Source organism: Mesoplodon densirostris, chromosome 11 (assembly GCF_025265405.1).
Source record: "Mesoplodon densirostris isolate mMesDen1 chromosome 11, mMesDen1 primary haplotype, whole genome shotgun sequence".
In the NCBI taxonomy this organism is placed as follows: Eukaryota; Metazoa; Chordata; class Mammalia; order Artiodactyla; family Ziphiidae; genus Mesoplodon; species Mesoplodon densirostris.
In genome coordinates this window covers 43,955,397-43,969,963 of record NC_082671.1, presented here as the reverse complement: position 1 = coordinate 43,969,963, position 14,567 = coordinate 43,955,397, and the positions used below count along the sequence as shown (strand labels likewise).

At 54.4% G+C, this 14,567-nt stretch overlaps 2 protein-coding genes across 2 annotated transcripts; one reads left to right on the top strand and one right to left on the bottom strand.

The window, feature by feature from the left end:
• Window positions 1–2,441: 2,441 nt before the first annotated feature.
• MARCHF9 (membrane associated ring-CH-type finger 9) lies at window positions 2,442–6,940 on the top strand. Its single transcript, XM_060112683.1, has 4 exons — window positions 2,442–2,910; window positions 3,972–4,127; window positions 4,751–4,943; window positions 5,192–6,940. The coding sequence occupies exons 1-4, from the start codon at window positions 2,548–2,550 to the stop codon at window positions 5,524–5,526; spliced, it is 1,047 nt and encodes a 348-aa protein (XP_059968666.1). The 5' UTR covers window positions 2,442–2,547; the 3' UTR covers window positions 5,527–6,940.
• Window positions 6,941–10,291: 3,351 nt separating this feature from the next.
• LOC132499308 (25-hydroxyvitamin D-1 alpha hydroxylase, mitochondrial) lies at window positions 10,292–14,138 on the bottom strand. Its single transcript, XM_060113837.1, has 9 exons — window positions 13,944–14,138; window positions 13,122–13,312; window positions 12,409–12,611; window positions 12,127–12,327; window positions 11,872–12,044; window positions 11,492–11,664; window positions 11,207–11,285; window positions 10,733–10,930; window positions 10,292–10,405 (listed from the first exon to the last, which is right to left on the bottom strand). Exons 1-9 carry the CDS (start codon window positions 14,136–14,138, stop codon window positions 10,292–10,294), a joined length of 1,527 nt encoding a protein of 508 aa, XP_059969820.1.
• Between the last annotated feature and the right edge of the window lie 429 nt (window positions 14,139–14,567).

Sequence of the window (14,567 nt, the reverse complement as noted above, 5' to 3'; positions counted from 1 at the left end):
TGTGGGGTTTTTTTGTGTGTCCTTTAAACTAGTGATAAGGCTATCTGTAAAGATACAGCCACATATTTTATATGTGGTCATATAAAATAGGGAGTAGACAGTACCCATATGAGGTCAAAACTAGGATTAAAGGCTTGATGGAAGGAAGATTAATACAGTAATCCAACAGGAAGAGTGGCAAGGTAATGCCGTTACCTCTTCCCAACTTTCACCTCTTCCTGGGAGTGTTAAGGCAGAGACCAGATACCTTCTGGCAGAGAAGTTATTGATGAGCTGGAAACAGGAATACTTGACCTTTAAGGTTCTTTTCTGCAGTAAGATGCTATGACATATGTGTGTATGTGTATATATATGTGTATGATACTATATACAGCACATATAGATGGATAGATATAGGAGTGAGCATGTGCAAGGAAGTTACCACCACGCTGCATGAAAATGACTGTGCCCTTCTGCAACACCTTGTGACTCCTTATATGGGGTCGTTGTGTTTCCCTTTTTTCCCCTATTGCAAGCTTTCTTAGCCCTTGCCCCTCCTCAGAACAGACTTGTCCCAAATAGCCTCTGTTCACAGACATCTAGGTAGACAACAGGCAAGTTTCTCTGACTTCCCTTGTCTTAGTGGCTCCAACTTCTTTATCTCCCAACCCTTTGGGGGAATGGGAATAAGGGAAGGAAGGAATCAGTGTCTCATTTATGATAAACTGTCTAAAATCTGAAACCATTCTATTACTCTTTTGCTCTCCTTGGGCCCTAACTTCTATTCTCCTTAACCATCCGCCTGAGGATGTGAGAGTTCAGGCTTGAGGTTAATATAAACCATGCTCCAGGGCAAAATGGAAGACATGTCAGTACAGATTCCCCCTCTTTGCATTCTGCTGGTTGTAGTTTTGGGCCCTTGCTGGCAAAGGCAACTGGGACACTAGTAAGAAAAAATCTCAAGGTCTTAACTGGCTAAGGGGCTTGTGAGGAGTATGTTTCATTGGCTATTTTGCTAGGATTGGTTGGTTTGTAAACCTTCTGGAAGGCTAAGTGTCTCTGAGTGTGTCAAACTTCCATCCTACACCAGCAGGGTCCACTTTAGCCTCACCCTCCACTCACTGTTTTTAAAATAGAAGCCATCCTCTATGATGACTTGGGTTCCAGCCCCTTTTTCTGGTTCATTCATCCACCATCCAAAATATTTGAATGCTTCATAAGAGCATTACTCTCCTTAATCACTTTCTATTGAGGATCCTTAGTTTGACAGTCTGTCCCTGATTACATACCCTCCCTTCTCCTGTTAATTACCCTTTTACTAATTAGTTTTTTCCAGTGTGTTTGACCCAGTGAGCTCCCGTGGAATTCCTTTTCTCTAAGCACTGAAAAGGAGAGGAGAGGGAGGATGTAAGTGTAAGGCAGAAATAATGTGATGACGGGGTACAACTGGTTCTCAGGGTCAAGACCCCCATAAAAGCAAAGAGCTAAGCATGTGTGTGTGTTACGTATTGTTCACTTCAGTTGCAGTGGTGGTGGGTCAGGAGAATACCAGGAAAGACACTCATCCCTTTAGCACTCCAGTCTCCCTTGCTCACTCACCTCCCTCACACATTACAATTACACACTTCTGTTTCTCTTACAATCCAATTCGATCCCTTACTCATCTCTTTTCCAGTCACACACCGTGCACACTTTTCAGTCTTTTGTGTAAAAGTGTTTATTGCTTGAGTCCATCTCTTGCTCACTCACCTCTGACAGTTGCATAGCTTGCTTGCTTTGCACACTCCCATTTTGCACAGGCCTCTCCCTCCCTGGTGCACCTGCGTCTTTGACCACTCACCTTCCATCCTCACCCGCTCACCCCCCCAACACACACACCCCCATTCACACACCTATTCTACCCGTGCGCACACCCCCTTTCCTTGGCCACTCCCCTCCCTCCACCCTCCCCCGGGCTCGCACACTCGCCCCCGCCTCTGGGGACACCTGCTCGTGCCGGGCAGGGCGGGGATGCGCAGCCGCGGCCACTTCTCCTCCACTCCCCTTCCCCGCCCCGCCCCTCCCTCCATCCCTCACCGGCTCCCCGGCTCCCGCCCCGCCCGCCCGCCGCTCCGGGGGGGTCTCCGCCGCCGCCGCCGCCGGAAGGAGCCGCCATTTGCCACCACCGAGCGCACGGGCCGAGCCGGAGCCGCGAGCCGGAGCGGGACTGGGGCCAGGAGGACGGCGATGGGGGGCGGCCCCGCCGCAGGAGGACCACGGCGCGTAACCCCGGGAGCCCGGCCCGCCCCGGACCCGGACCCGCGGGGCGCGACACCCTGAGCCCCCCTCCCCGCCCACTGCCCCGGCCATGGCTGCCCGCCCCGCCGCCCCCGGGCGGCCAGCCCTCTCGGCTCCGCAAGCCCCGCAAACCCGGCTGTGGCAGCAGTGAACGGCTCTCGCAGGCCCCGAAGACCCCGGCCGGGCTCGGCTCTCCAGCGCGCGCCCCCTTCCCGGCCTTGTCCTCTCCCTTCCCCCAGCCGCCCGAGAGTCCCCCTTGCACGCCGCCCCCCGCCCCCCGGCGCCCGGACGATGCTCAAGTCTCGGCTCCGCATGTTCCTGAACGAGCTGAAGCTGCTGGTGCTGACGGGCGGGGGGCGGCCCCGGGCCGAGCCGCAGCCCCGGGGGGGCGGGGGAGGCGGCTGCGGCTGGGCGCCCTTCGCCGGCTGCTCGACCCGGGACGGCGACGGAGACGAAGAGGAGTATTACGGGTCCCAGCCGAGGGCCCGGGGCCTGGCCGGCGACAAGGAGCCGCGGGCCGGACCCCCGCCGCCGCCCGCGCCGCCGCCGCCGCCGCCGCCCCCGGGCGCGCTGGACGCCCTGTCGCTCAGCAGCAGCCTGGACAGCGGGCTCCGAACCCCCCAGTGCCGAATCTGCTTCCAGGGCCCGGAGCAGGTAAGGCCCGGGCATCCGGCGGGGCGGGGAGGGGTGGGGCGCGCACCTGGGGCGCCCGGGGAGACCGGGAACAGGGGGCGGGGCCTGAGGAAGCTGGGCGGGACCCAGCGCCCGGGGTGGAAATGGAGTGAGGTTGGGGGGCTTGACTGGAGACTCCGGGAGCGCAGATTTGGCGTGGAGGGGGATCAGGGGTCCCCAGGAAGGGGTGGGGCTTTCTCCTGGGAGGGCTCAAAATCTCTCCCCTTAACTGAGACACCCTTTCTCGCCCACTTCTCTCACCCCAGGGTCTCTGTAGGCTGAGAGGGCCTATCCTCTGGGAGGTGGGCAGAGAGGAGAATGCTTCTTGAAGGGAGGGGCCCAGCCGGTGCCCTTGCCTTCCTCAATAGTTCTCTACGTGGGGCACTTTTCTTCACTTCCCATTCCACAACTTTCCTTCTCATTCCAAAGAATATCCTCTGTTTAATGTTATGGACAAAGTTGTCCCGGGATAGTATGGGGGGGGGGGTCTCTATGTCGTGAGAAATTACTCTTTGATTAAAGGGGAACACCCTCCACTCACACCCTTAGGATTTCCCCCTTTTTGATACGTGGAAACTGAGGGCTGTAACCTATCCCAGTCTGCACCACATCTGTAAAATACTTTACAGTGATGGAGAGTGGGTTAGGAAGGCATGGCTCAGAAGCTCTGACCCTTCCCTCCTGTCTCTCCAGATCCTAAGTGGTAGCCTTCCATTTGGGAACCCTTAAAGAGCACCCTCCTCAAACTCTGGAAACAGGGAAGACCCAGTATTCACCGGCCAACCCTCCCCCGCCCCGCCCCAGTCCCGTTCCATGTCTCTTCTATTGGGCCAGGGAAGTTTACCTTGAGCTCTAATTTTTTTCTTTTAGGCTGCAGCCTTAGCTTCTTGCCCTGTCTTGGGTGAAAAGCCTGATTTTTTTTTTTTTTTTTTTTTAAGGTGGGAGACTGACTGACCTGGAGAGGAGGTTTTCCTCTCCTGTAGTGGAGAGGACTGGGGTCGGGTGGCGATAGCTGACAGGAACCCTCCTCACTCTTCCTCCAGGGGGAGCTCCTGAGCCCCTGCCGCTGCGACGGCTCCGTGCGCTGCACTCACCAGCCCTGCCTCATCCGCTGGATCAGCGAGCGGGGCTCCTGGAGCTGTGAGCTCTGCTACTTCAAGTACCAGGTCCTGGCGATCAGCACCAAGAATCCCTTGCAGGTGAGGTGCAAGGGGAGAACTCTGAGACTGGGCCAAGGGCCTTTCAGCAATTAGAATCAGGGACCCTCCAGGGAGCATATTTATCCATTTACTCTTGCTTTCAAAGTCACCCTTCCTACCATTGCCATAATTTTGTGTCTGTCTGTAAATCCTCCCTTCCTTCATTTACTCACAAAGACATTTATTGGGCGCCACCTGTGTTCCAGGCCCTGGGATAACAAAAGAGGAAAAGATGGTAGTGCTGCTGCTACTGCTGGTAGCAAACATGTAGAGTTTTCTATGTGTCAAGTTCTTGGTGTGCATTAACTCTTAATCTTCATAATAATCCTAATAGTTATGTTACTCAGCCCGTAAGTAATGGAGTAAGGATTTGGAATTCAAACCTAGATGCTCTGGCTTCAGAGCACCTGCCTGATCATGCCTTTCTAAAATAAGACAGAAAATGATCTCAAACAATGTGAGAGTTGCCACATTCTAGATGTGATCAAGGCACAGAGAAGCAGATTGTTAATCCTGCCTGAAGGGTTTCAGGAAGGCTCCTGGTGCATCCTTCTATTCAGGGCCACCCTAATCTGGCCCTCTGTCTCTTTCTGTGACTTTTTGGAGCCTTTTCTCCCACACAGTGGCAGGCCATCTCCCTGACGGTCATTGAGAAAGTCCAGATTGCAGCCATAGTTCTGGGCTCACTCTTCCTTGTCGCCAGCATCTCCTGGCTCATCTGGTCCTCACTCAGCCCTTCAGCCAAGTGGCAACGGCAAGATCTGCTCTTTCAGATCTGCTACGGCATGTACGGCTTCATGGATGTCGTCTGCATAGGTGAGGATACCTCTCTCTCACCTGCTCAGCATCTTCCTCCAACTCACACACTTAATTTTCCCTGCCCATTCTCTCAGTTTCATGGCCACATTTTTCTACCATTGGGGGCCTTTAGGGCTATCTCCCTTCCCTGCTTCTCCAGGCCCTTTGCAAACCCTGTCTCCTCCCCCTGAAGAAATGCTTGCTTAAGTACCTCTGGCCTAGGTCTGGGCAGCAGTTGACCCTGGATTTCTTATCCTCTTGCTCAGGCCTCATCGTCCATGAAGGCTCCTCTGTCTACCGTATCTTCAAGCGCTGGCAGGCAGTAAACCAGCAGTGGAAGGTCCTGAATTACGACAAGACCAAGGACATAGGAGGAGATGCAGGGGGAGGGACGGCAGGGAAGCCGGGCCCCAGGACCTCACGGACGGGCCCCCCCACTGGGGCCACCAACCGCCCCCTGGCCGCCCAGCGCATGCGGACGCTCTTGCCTCAGCGCTGTGGTTACACAATCCTGCATCTACTTGGACAGCTGCGGCCACCAGATCCCCGTTCCAGTTCCCATTCTGGCCGTGAGGTTGTCATGAGGGTCACCACAGTCTGAACTAAACTCCAGGAGTGGGGATCTTGAATCAATGCATCAGCCAGAGATAAGCTGTCATGGCTGCTGGAGGTACCACCTGGACAAGGTGTTTGGGGCACACTGCCCCACCACTGAGGATCTCTGTGGGCAGCCTCAAGCTGGAGACATTGTCTGGCCTCTACTGCCCACTGGGTAGAGGTGCCTGGATGACATTCCAGCCCCCACTGACAACTCCCCACACTCATCTTGCGGCAGCCAGTGGGCAGGTGGGGAGAGCATCTTTTCTTCCCTAGAGAACCGTCCTTACCTCAGCTCCTAGGGCCTCCAGCCCCCCAGCTCCACTATGGTGACTTGGTGAAGGGGGTCCAATGCGAGAAGAAAGGGGCTGTAGACCCCCCCCAATCCCCACCCCATGGCCACAGGGCAGCTGGCAATAAGACTAGTATACATTGACCTCCCATTCCCTGCATGAGGGTGGGGGTACTTCCCCCTGCTCCACCCCCCATTGCATGGGGGGAGGGCATAAAGAATCATTTATATGCACGTGGAGACTCCTTTCTCATCTGGGGCTTTTCTGGAGGGTTGGGAGGTGTGGGCAGTTTTCTCTGCAGAGGCTGCAAATCCCAAATGCAGCAGTGGATTCTGAGTTGGAGGTATAACTCCCACTTGGTGGTGAATAATTCACATTGGCTGCTAGGTGGCAGTGCTCAGAAGTATCTAAGGGGTGGACCTGACACCTGCGTGTTGTGTGATTTAGAAAAAAATCTCTCCACCGTGGTTTTCCTGTCTACCTCATAGGGTTGGACTGAGGATAAATGAGGGATAGGTTGAATGCCATTGCAAAGAAAATCAGTGATGGCATAAAAAGATCTCTAGACTAGTTGATGGTCCATTTATTTCAAATAATAGCCGGTTAACAAATTCCAAAATGTTTTTCATCTGGAGTTGCACAGAGCCTTGGAAATTTGTGTTAAATGTTATAATAGATATGGAAAATATGAGGGGAAATAAGACACTGCACATGTGAAGGATAGTGGTTATTTGCAAGAATGAGAGCTCCTCCAGCCCCCCTAGACACTGGGGAATGGGGAAGGCTGGAGCAATCCTTCTAGTTCTGGGGATCTTGTGGGTTCTGTTAATCCCTACCAGGTAGTGTGCTCACCCAGAGAAGTGGTATGCAGTGAATTTGGGCTCGTTTGGAGTGAGACAGACAGAATTTCCCAGAGTTAGGAGTCTCCAACCCCAGTTTAAGCTACTGCTATGGCAATTCAGGGTCACAGGTCTGATCCTGCTGTGCCCCAGCTAGTGATACGAACTGGAAGATCTTGTGCTTGGAAGCAGCAGCATAGAGGGCTGCTGTTTATAGAGAAAAGGTTGGGGAAGGGCTGCTTAATTGTCAGCCTAAAGCCTGGTCCCTTTCTCTTGAGGCCTTGGGGCTGTGTATTATATGAATGATGTTGTCTTTTACGTGAACTATTCATCAGCAATTAAAATAACTTCTTCATAACATTGCTTAAGTCAGATTCAGAGGCCTTTCCTATTATTGGTCCTTCTCTCAGGGAAGACTCTGCTCTGCCTTCTCCCTGGAGATGTTTTGGGGACAGTGCTTCTCTATTAAAGGTCACATATCCTTGCCCAGGAAGTGGTCTTCTCCATCCCTCTCCAAAAGGGGTCTTGGTCGCTGTCCACGGTGCTGGCACCCAGACTCACCTGGGAATATAGGAACCAAAGCTGTCCTTGGGTTTGAGTTACCTGGAAGTGTTGAAGTGCAGCACCTCCAACCTTGGAGGGGATCAACTTGGAGAGAGGATTGAGGCTGAGCCTCCCATTTTTCCAGTGGGAAATCGTTTCCCAGAGAGAGAACCTTCCACATTCCCCACCTGGGGAGACAGAAGGGCCAGACTTCACTGATTTGCCTTTCACAGAACAGCTGGTCGAGACCAAAAGGGAGATAGTAAGTCCAAGTGACTCTTAGTTCTTATCCTGGCAGACAGGGCTTAGGTAGCTATGACACGGTTGAGGCTTGTGCCAAGCCTGGGCTGTCCCCCAACAATGGCCGCACATGGAGGCTCAGACATGCCCAAGAGCATAGGCACACGTAACACACAAACACACCGCCTCTGTTTCCGCCCTGCGTCCTAAAACGAGGCCCGGTGAGACGGTATGTCCCCTTCCCCTTCAGGACCATTGGAGGTCTTGGTATGGAAGTTGGGAACAGCGATCTGTAGGGTCCTCTCTCCTTTCCTTTTTCCACCTTTAAGAGATTCTTGTCCAGGAGAGGGGTCATAAGAACTGCTGCCCTCCTCAAGTGAGCCATCCTATTTTCCCATGAGGAGTGTGGGCGTGCAAAATCTTCCCCAATGATTCCAGGGAAAAGGGTCTGAGAGGAAGCTGGGCGTTACTTCCCCTCCAAGCTCAAAACTGCTAAAAATCAGGGCACTTAGGTTCAAGTTGAGCTTAGTGGTAGGGAATGGGGGTGGAGACTGAGAACCCAGTAGAGAAGGAGCTGAGAGGAGGGGCAGTAAGTGCACACAAACCTTGGTCTCTGCACAGGGCCTTGGGTATACCCTGCCCCTCTGTAGGTCTTACATAAATAGATACCTCCCAGAAGGCCAGTGGCTGACGGAGTTTCTGCAGTCAGGGAGCCATGTCTAGGGCAGGGGCTGAGGTGGTGAGAGGAGGGGGAAGTGTGAAGTGAAATCTCTGTCTCCATCTGCTAATTGGAATGGAGGGGAGCAGGAGGAAGGGGAACAAGTCCTGACACGGGGAGAGTAAGCTAGGCTACAGAAGGAGCTGCAGGGAATGTGCTGAGAGATGTATTTGGATGGAAGATGAGTTAATCTATATACATCACAAGGGGAGAACGGAGCCCAGCCTCTGGCGGGGGCCAGAGAATGCTGACTCAGGGAAACAGAGGCTCCGCTGCCCACCCCTCTTCTCCTGCCTTGGTGCCCTAGAGCTCCTGGCCACCTCCACACTTGGCTTTCATCCTGTATGTCTGACTTCACTTCTCTGTCTGTATCCCTGTCTTTCTCTGAAGGAAATTGCCTTGGAGCAACTTCTCCAGAGAGGACAGAGTGTCCATGCTAGGGTGTCCTTTGGTCCTGGCACTCCAGGTTCCAAAAGCACTCTTCTACCAAAGAGTCAGCCATCTCTGGCCGTCTCAGTAAGTCCCTATCCACCCTTTTAACAGCCTAGCCCTTGAAGCTACTTTTCACCACCATCCCCTTAATCTCTTACAAGGAGCCAGACTTGGCTGTTCCCACTACAGATAGAAATGTGTCTGGCAAAACTGACCAAACATAAAGAATAATTTAATAATTAGTTCTCTTTATGTACCTGTGATAGTCCCCCAAATTTTTATAAAATCTTGTCCTCAATGATCTTCTCTATATTTTGGAGATAATTAAATGTAGAATGACAAGTGAATAGTAAGTTTCTGTGGTTAGTCTTTAAGATTAAGGTAAGAAAATAAAAAATTAAAGAAAATTGCTAAATTACTTAGACCACAGTTCTGTAATTTAAATCACTGCCTCAATCTGTGATGGCCGTAATTATTAAAAGTATCTTCATTAATTTAAAAAAAAAAAAAAAAAAAAAAGAGGGCTTCCCTGGTGGCGCAGTGGTTGAGAGTCCGCCTGCCGATGCAGGGGACACGGGTTTGTGCCCCGGTCCGGGAAGATCCCACATGCTGTGGAGCAGCTGGGCCCGTGAGCCATGGCCGCTGAGCCTGCGCGTCCGGAGCCTGTGCTCCGCAACGGGAGAGGCCCCAACAGTGAGAGGCCCGCGTACCGCAAAAAAAAAAAAAAAAAAGAAAAGAAATGTGTCTGGGTTTGTGATGCAAGCCATTCTCCCAGGCGTCTAGACCTCCCACTGTTATGGGGTCACTCCCAGGACCTAAGAAACCAAAGTGGAGGATTTGTGTGATGGTCTGGCCTCCAGGTCTTATAGGAAGTGAGAGTGGAAAATAAGTCAGTCAAAAGTCAAGGATGGAACATTCAAATTGTTTTTTAATTTAAAAACTGAATATTTAAAAACTTCAATATATAAAACGAAGGCTTGGGCAGGGACAGGTCCAAAGATATCTCTGCCTGTGACCTAAGTGGTGGGACAAGCCAAACCTAATAGTGACCAGAGAGCCAAGGAGTATTTTTTAAAAATCATACACCAGGTGAGGATAGACTCACCTTCCTAGGGGCAAGATGAGGAAGGAGCAGGGTAGATAGAGCCTGGCAAGCTGCTTATCCCTTCTGCCACATTGCCCAAATACAATCTGAGAATCGATATGGTGTCAACCAGTCAGGGATAGGCCCTGGCAGGGTGTATAAAGACAAAATAAGCCCTCATCCGTCCTCTCAAAGAGCTCACGTGCAAGGAGAGAGGATCAACCAGGTGCAGACCAGATGCACAATTACTTAGCTCATGCCATGATAAGTGCTTAGCCAGCAGCAAGAGTGAATACTGTGAAGCCCCAAAAGGCCAGTGGTCGAATTCTTCCTCAGGCCACCCAGCATTATTAGTTAAAATCAGAGTTGGCCCTTGAAGGATGCATATGATTTGACCAGAAGGGCTAAGCAGGCAAATGGACCATGGTTTTCTCAGGGCTTGCTGGGTCAGGCCAAGTGCATATTTCATACCTCGATCAGGGCTGCTTCAAGCACTTTGCTATGGCTTTCTAACCAATTTGGTCAGATAGGCCACAGGGGAATACACATATCTTGGTCTTGTGCCTGATAAACCCCTACGATGAGAGAAACGGTGATGATGGCCGTGTGCTTCCACAGGACTATCTGTCCACAAACTGTAGGTTGATGCTTCTCTCAGGTACCAGGACAGTCCGGGTCATGGGTCTGACTGGGGCAGCACCTGGCTCAGGCTGCACCTCAAAGTGGATCAAGATCTGGAGAGGGAGGAGGAAGGCTATCAGTATGGGAGGGGTCTACGATGGTGGGCTTGATTGGTAATGGGCATTATTAGTGTTAGGGTGGTCAGTGTTGGAATGGCACCTGTGGCGGGCAGGGGATGTCTTAGTTAGTGATGCTAAGAGATTACGGTAGGGAAAAGATAGTCCAAATACCCTCGCTCACCCTCCAGGACTATGATGGGATTGACATATTTCAGAGGATTAGGTCTCCCAAGTCTTATATATTTTCCTATGCCTATCAGGAGAAGAGCTCATGGCTTTAGAGCTCCAGTCTGGGGAAGGTAGAAGATCTAGATCACTCACCTGGGCCAAAGCCATTTGCAGCTCAAGCTCTGCCAGGCGTCTCCCCATGCAGCTGCGCTTGCCAAAGCCAAAGGGGAGAGACGCAAATGGGTGGGAGGCTGGACCATCCCCTAGCCAGCGAGCTGGACGAAAAGAATTTGGCTCTGGGAACTGGGCGGGATCCCTTGAAGTGGCATAGTGACACAGAGTGACCAGCGTCTGGTGAGGAAGGAACACAAACTTGTCAATTTGGGCCCAGGAACGCCAGGAGGGAAGTAGAGAACAGGATCTATGGACTGGGACTAAGGCAGGCTCGGGTTGGTTGTGATGTGGAAGTTTTCTGGGGCTACTTTTCTCTACTGCCCCATTATATCCTAGAGAGGCATTGAGGCCAAGGAGAGGGTTTGAAGGGCTTATTGGGAGTATTTGAGAACAGGAACAGTTCCAAGGTAGTGAGGGATGGCTCAGCAAAAGGGGCCCATAGGCTCTACTCACATTTTTGGGGATAATATATTCACCCACACAAATGTCTTTGTCTGGGACACGGGAATTTCCAGGTACCACAGGGTACAGTCTGGATTGCAGGGCACAAAAGGGAGACAACAAGAGGAAGCTGGGGGCTGTAGCCTCCCTCTCATGCACTCCCCCAACTTCCAAACCCATTCTTGGCCAGGCGTAAAGTACCATTTTCCTCTGATCTCTCTCCCTGCTCCCATCCGCTAGCTGCTTCCCCAGCGCTTCCCCAGCATCTTCTCTAGCTCTCCTCTTCTGCCCCCTCACCTTAGCACTTCCTTGATCACAGCTTTCAGCAGGGGCAGCTGCGACAGAGCAGTGGCTGAGGGGTGGGCACTGGAGCTGGGGCCCAAGGCAGCTGTGATCTCAGAACGGAGTGCCGTCTGGACTTCGGGGTGCCGAGAGAGTTCATACAGAGCCCAGGAGAGCGTGTTGGACACCTGAGGGGACAGGTGACAGAGTCAGAGGGGTTGAGAGTGGGGATCCAGCCTAGGGGGCAGAATCTGAGGCAGTCTGGAACCCAGGAGGTGCTAAGCCAAGCTGGTCTGGAGGACCATAATGGATCCCCTGCAGCAGGAAAATGGCCCCTGAGATTGAGGAGGTTAAGCTGCGGAAGTGGGACTCCCAACATGGAGGGAGGACCTCACCGTGTCCACTCCGGCCAGCAGCAGCTCCGTCACATTCCCTAGGATGGACGGGGCAGGCAACTCTTCTCGGAACAGGAAGTAGGTCAGGTGCGCCCCAAATCCCGTGTCCCCCTCAGACTTTCCCTGGCTCCTCATGGCTACCTCGGCCTCTCGCCGCTCCACGTGCTGCTGGGCTGCGGGAACAGGGGACAGGGACGCCTCACTACCGCTGAACAGCTCTATGCTCCCCCACTCCTACTTATTTCCGTGCCTTACCAAATGCAAACATCTGGTCCCAGTCTCGGCAGAGGCGGCCCCAGGGTCCGGGCACGAGGCGGTGCAGCCAACTGGGCATCGCCATGGTCAACAGTGTGGACACAAACACCGAGCTCACCGCGCGGATGAAGGTCTCTGTGTCCGGCGGCACTTCGGCCTCCAGGCAGCCGAGGCGGGAACCCAGCAGCACCGCAGCTATGCCTGGCCGGGAGGGGGCGCTGTCAGGGCACCGGGAGACCCGGACCAGGTGTCTCCTACACTTGCCCCTGTCTAGGGACTCACCTTCTAGTCCAAACTTGTAAAACTCTCCTGCCACGTCTCGAACCAGGGCGGGCGGCCCAGCGCCCAGTCCCCGCTGGCGCCGCAGTCGCCGCACAAGGTCACCGACCACGTCGTGCAGGGTTCCGGCATAGCGGGCGGCCGCCTGAGGCCGGAGGAGGAGCGGGGCCAGGAGGCTGCGGAGCCTCTGCCATTCTTCGCCTTCCCTGCGGGGGTGCGGAGAAGGGGCGCATCAGGGCAGACGGTGGTGTGTAGAGGCGGCCCGACGGGGCTGGTTGCGCTTGAGAAGGAGCGTGTTGGGCTGGGGCGGCCAGGAGGGGGACTGCGTCTGTTCCCTTGGGGGTACAGAAACCTGCCCCTGCCTGCACCCGCTTTCCATCCCCCCTCCTCCCCCCCCCTCGTTACTCATTTCCTGCCCCGGAGGGGCCTGGGTTCCTGGGTAAGCTGAGTCACAGAACCTTACTTTACATCTAGATCCTGGTGCCTCAGCCCCTTCCGTGAGTTCCCAGGATTCTGGCTTCAAAAAAAAGAGCGGAAAGCGAAGCGAGAGCCGGGCTCTACCTGAGCTTGGGCGAAACAGACAGGGGTGGAAACCTCGATTTGCCAGAAGGTTGGGGGAAACGACCGACCTCCCTCCACATCCCCAGACTGCCTCCAGACCGGCCACAAAAGAGGAACGCAGCTGGGCGTCGGGGCTTTGGGGCCAGAGGACTCACGCGGTGAGCAGTCCGCAAGCCCGCTGGCGGCGGCGACGGTGCTCCGCCCAGGGTGAGAAGCTGCAGCGTTCGGGCCGGGGTCCCTCCTGTCGTAGCAGCTGCTCGACGAGTGTAGGGGTCGCCACGTACACAGTGCGCACCGTCCCGAAGCTAGCCAACCACACCGGCCCAAAACGCGCGGCGCCCTGCACCTGGGAGAACAGGAGCAGCGGACACTGGAGACCCGGACCGGCAACTGCCACCTCGGCTCGTGCCAACGCCAAGGGCGTTGTTTGGGGTGTGAAAGAGGGAGCTTCTGCTCCCAAGCAGTGTAAGGCTCTGATGCTGCAAACCCCTCCTCCTCTTTCCCTCACTTCCCATCCCTAGGAAGTTTGAGTGTGATTGGCAAAACGGGGGGCTGGGGGGGGGGGGCGGGCGGGGAGGGGGGACTTGGTGCAAAGCTGACATTCTGGATCTCTCTTTGGTCACCTGGGCGGAGAAACCCCTAAAGGTTCCTCACGTGGACTGTCCATCTCAGGACGAGCCTCCACTGAATGTACAGGAGCGCACTAACTTTAAGCCAAACGTGCCTCCCGCGCACTTGTCCTGGATCTACCGAGTCTCCAGAATTCTGCACAGCGAGAAGGCGCTTTCTGAACGCACTCCTCTGCTGGGTGTTGGGACAGATTCCGCCCCTGGCGAACAATCGACCCCAGTCCCAACTTGTCTTTTCCGTAATTCATGGGCATCTGTTCTCACTGGCCCTCCCTCCTACGTTCTGCACTAAGGGTGTTGTTAAAGCCAACCTCCCCAGCTTTCAGTCCCGAGAACGGTGCCCTCTACCTGAAGCTCGTGTAGCCGTGACAGTCCCCCCTTGCAGAAAAGTTCAGCAAGGAAGCCGGGCGTGGAGGGGCCTGGGATGTCCGCCAAGCCCCGGGGCGCTGAGTCCGAGCCTCTGGAGCCCAGTGAGGAGCCCAGCTCAGGAGGGCAGCGGACGCGGTGGAACACTCTGGAAGCGAGCTTGAGGGTCTGGGTCATGGTCTGGCTCGGGAACCCGCGAAAGCGTGCTTCTCCGGAGCGTCTTGCCCCAGCCCCTATTTAACTCTTGGGCGCGATAGTGGCGACGCCCCCTTCTTCAAGCTCCTCAGCCAATCCCCTCTCCTGAGTGGTCTGTGCTGGGGATTAGCACCCAGGAACAGTAGGCGGGGCCGGAGCTGCCACAGACGCTCCCTTGGTCCTCATGTTGCAATGACCCTCTTGGGAGGGGAGGCTTCTCCTTCTGGGCTGGTGCCCTAGTCCAGCAGCCTAAAGATCTCTTCCTCGGAAAGGCTATCTGGTGAGGCTTAGGTGACCAAGATACAGGCTGGGTCCCTGGTATTCCCATCACTTCCTCAGGGAGCTAGGCCCACTGGAGCCCATCCTCAGGAATTCCCCATCCTCCAGCCTCCGGGAAGGGAAGCAGGGAAG

Bases quoted from the DNA above. Each gene is read 5' to 3' on its own strand.
- LOC132499308 (XM_060113837.1), bottom strand. From the start codon at position 14,138: ATGACCCAGACCCTCAAGCTCGCTTCCAGAGTGTTCCACCGCGTCCGC. The intron at 12,328-12,408 runs GTGAGTCCCTAG...CCTCCCGGCCAG, and splicing joins TTACAAGTTTGGACTAGAAG to GCATAGCTGCGGTGCTGCTG. The intron at 10,406-10,732 runs GTGAGTGATCTA...CTCCCTCTCCAG, and splicing joins TGCAAATGGCTTTGGCCCAG to ATCTTGATCCACTTTGAGGT.
- MARCHF9 (XM_060112683.1), top strand. From the start codon at position 2,548: ATGCTCAAGTCTCGGCTCCGCATGTTCCTGAACGAGCTGAAGCTGCTG. The intron at 2,911-3,971 runs GTAAGGCCCGGG...CTCTTCCTCCAG, and splicing joins GCTTCCAGGGCCCGGAGCAG to GGGGAGCTCCTGAGCCCCTG. The intron at 4,128-4,750 runs GTGAGGTGCAAG...TCTCCCACACAG, and splicing joins GCACCAAGAATCCCTTGCAG to TGGCAGGCCATCTCCCTGAC.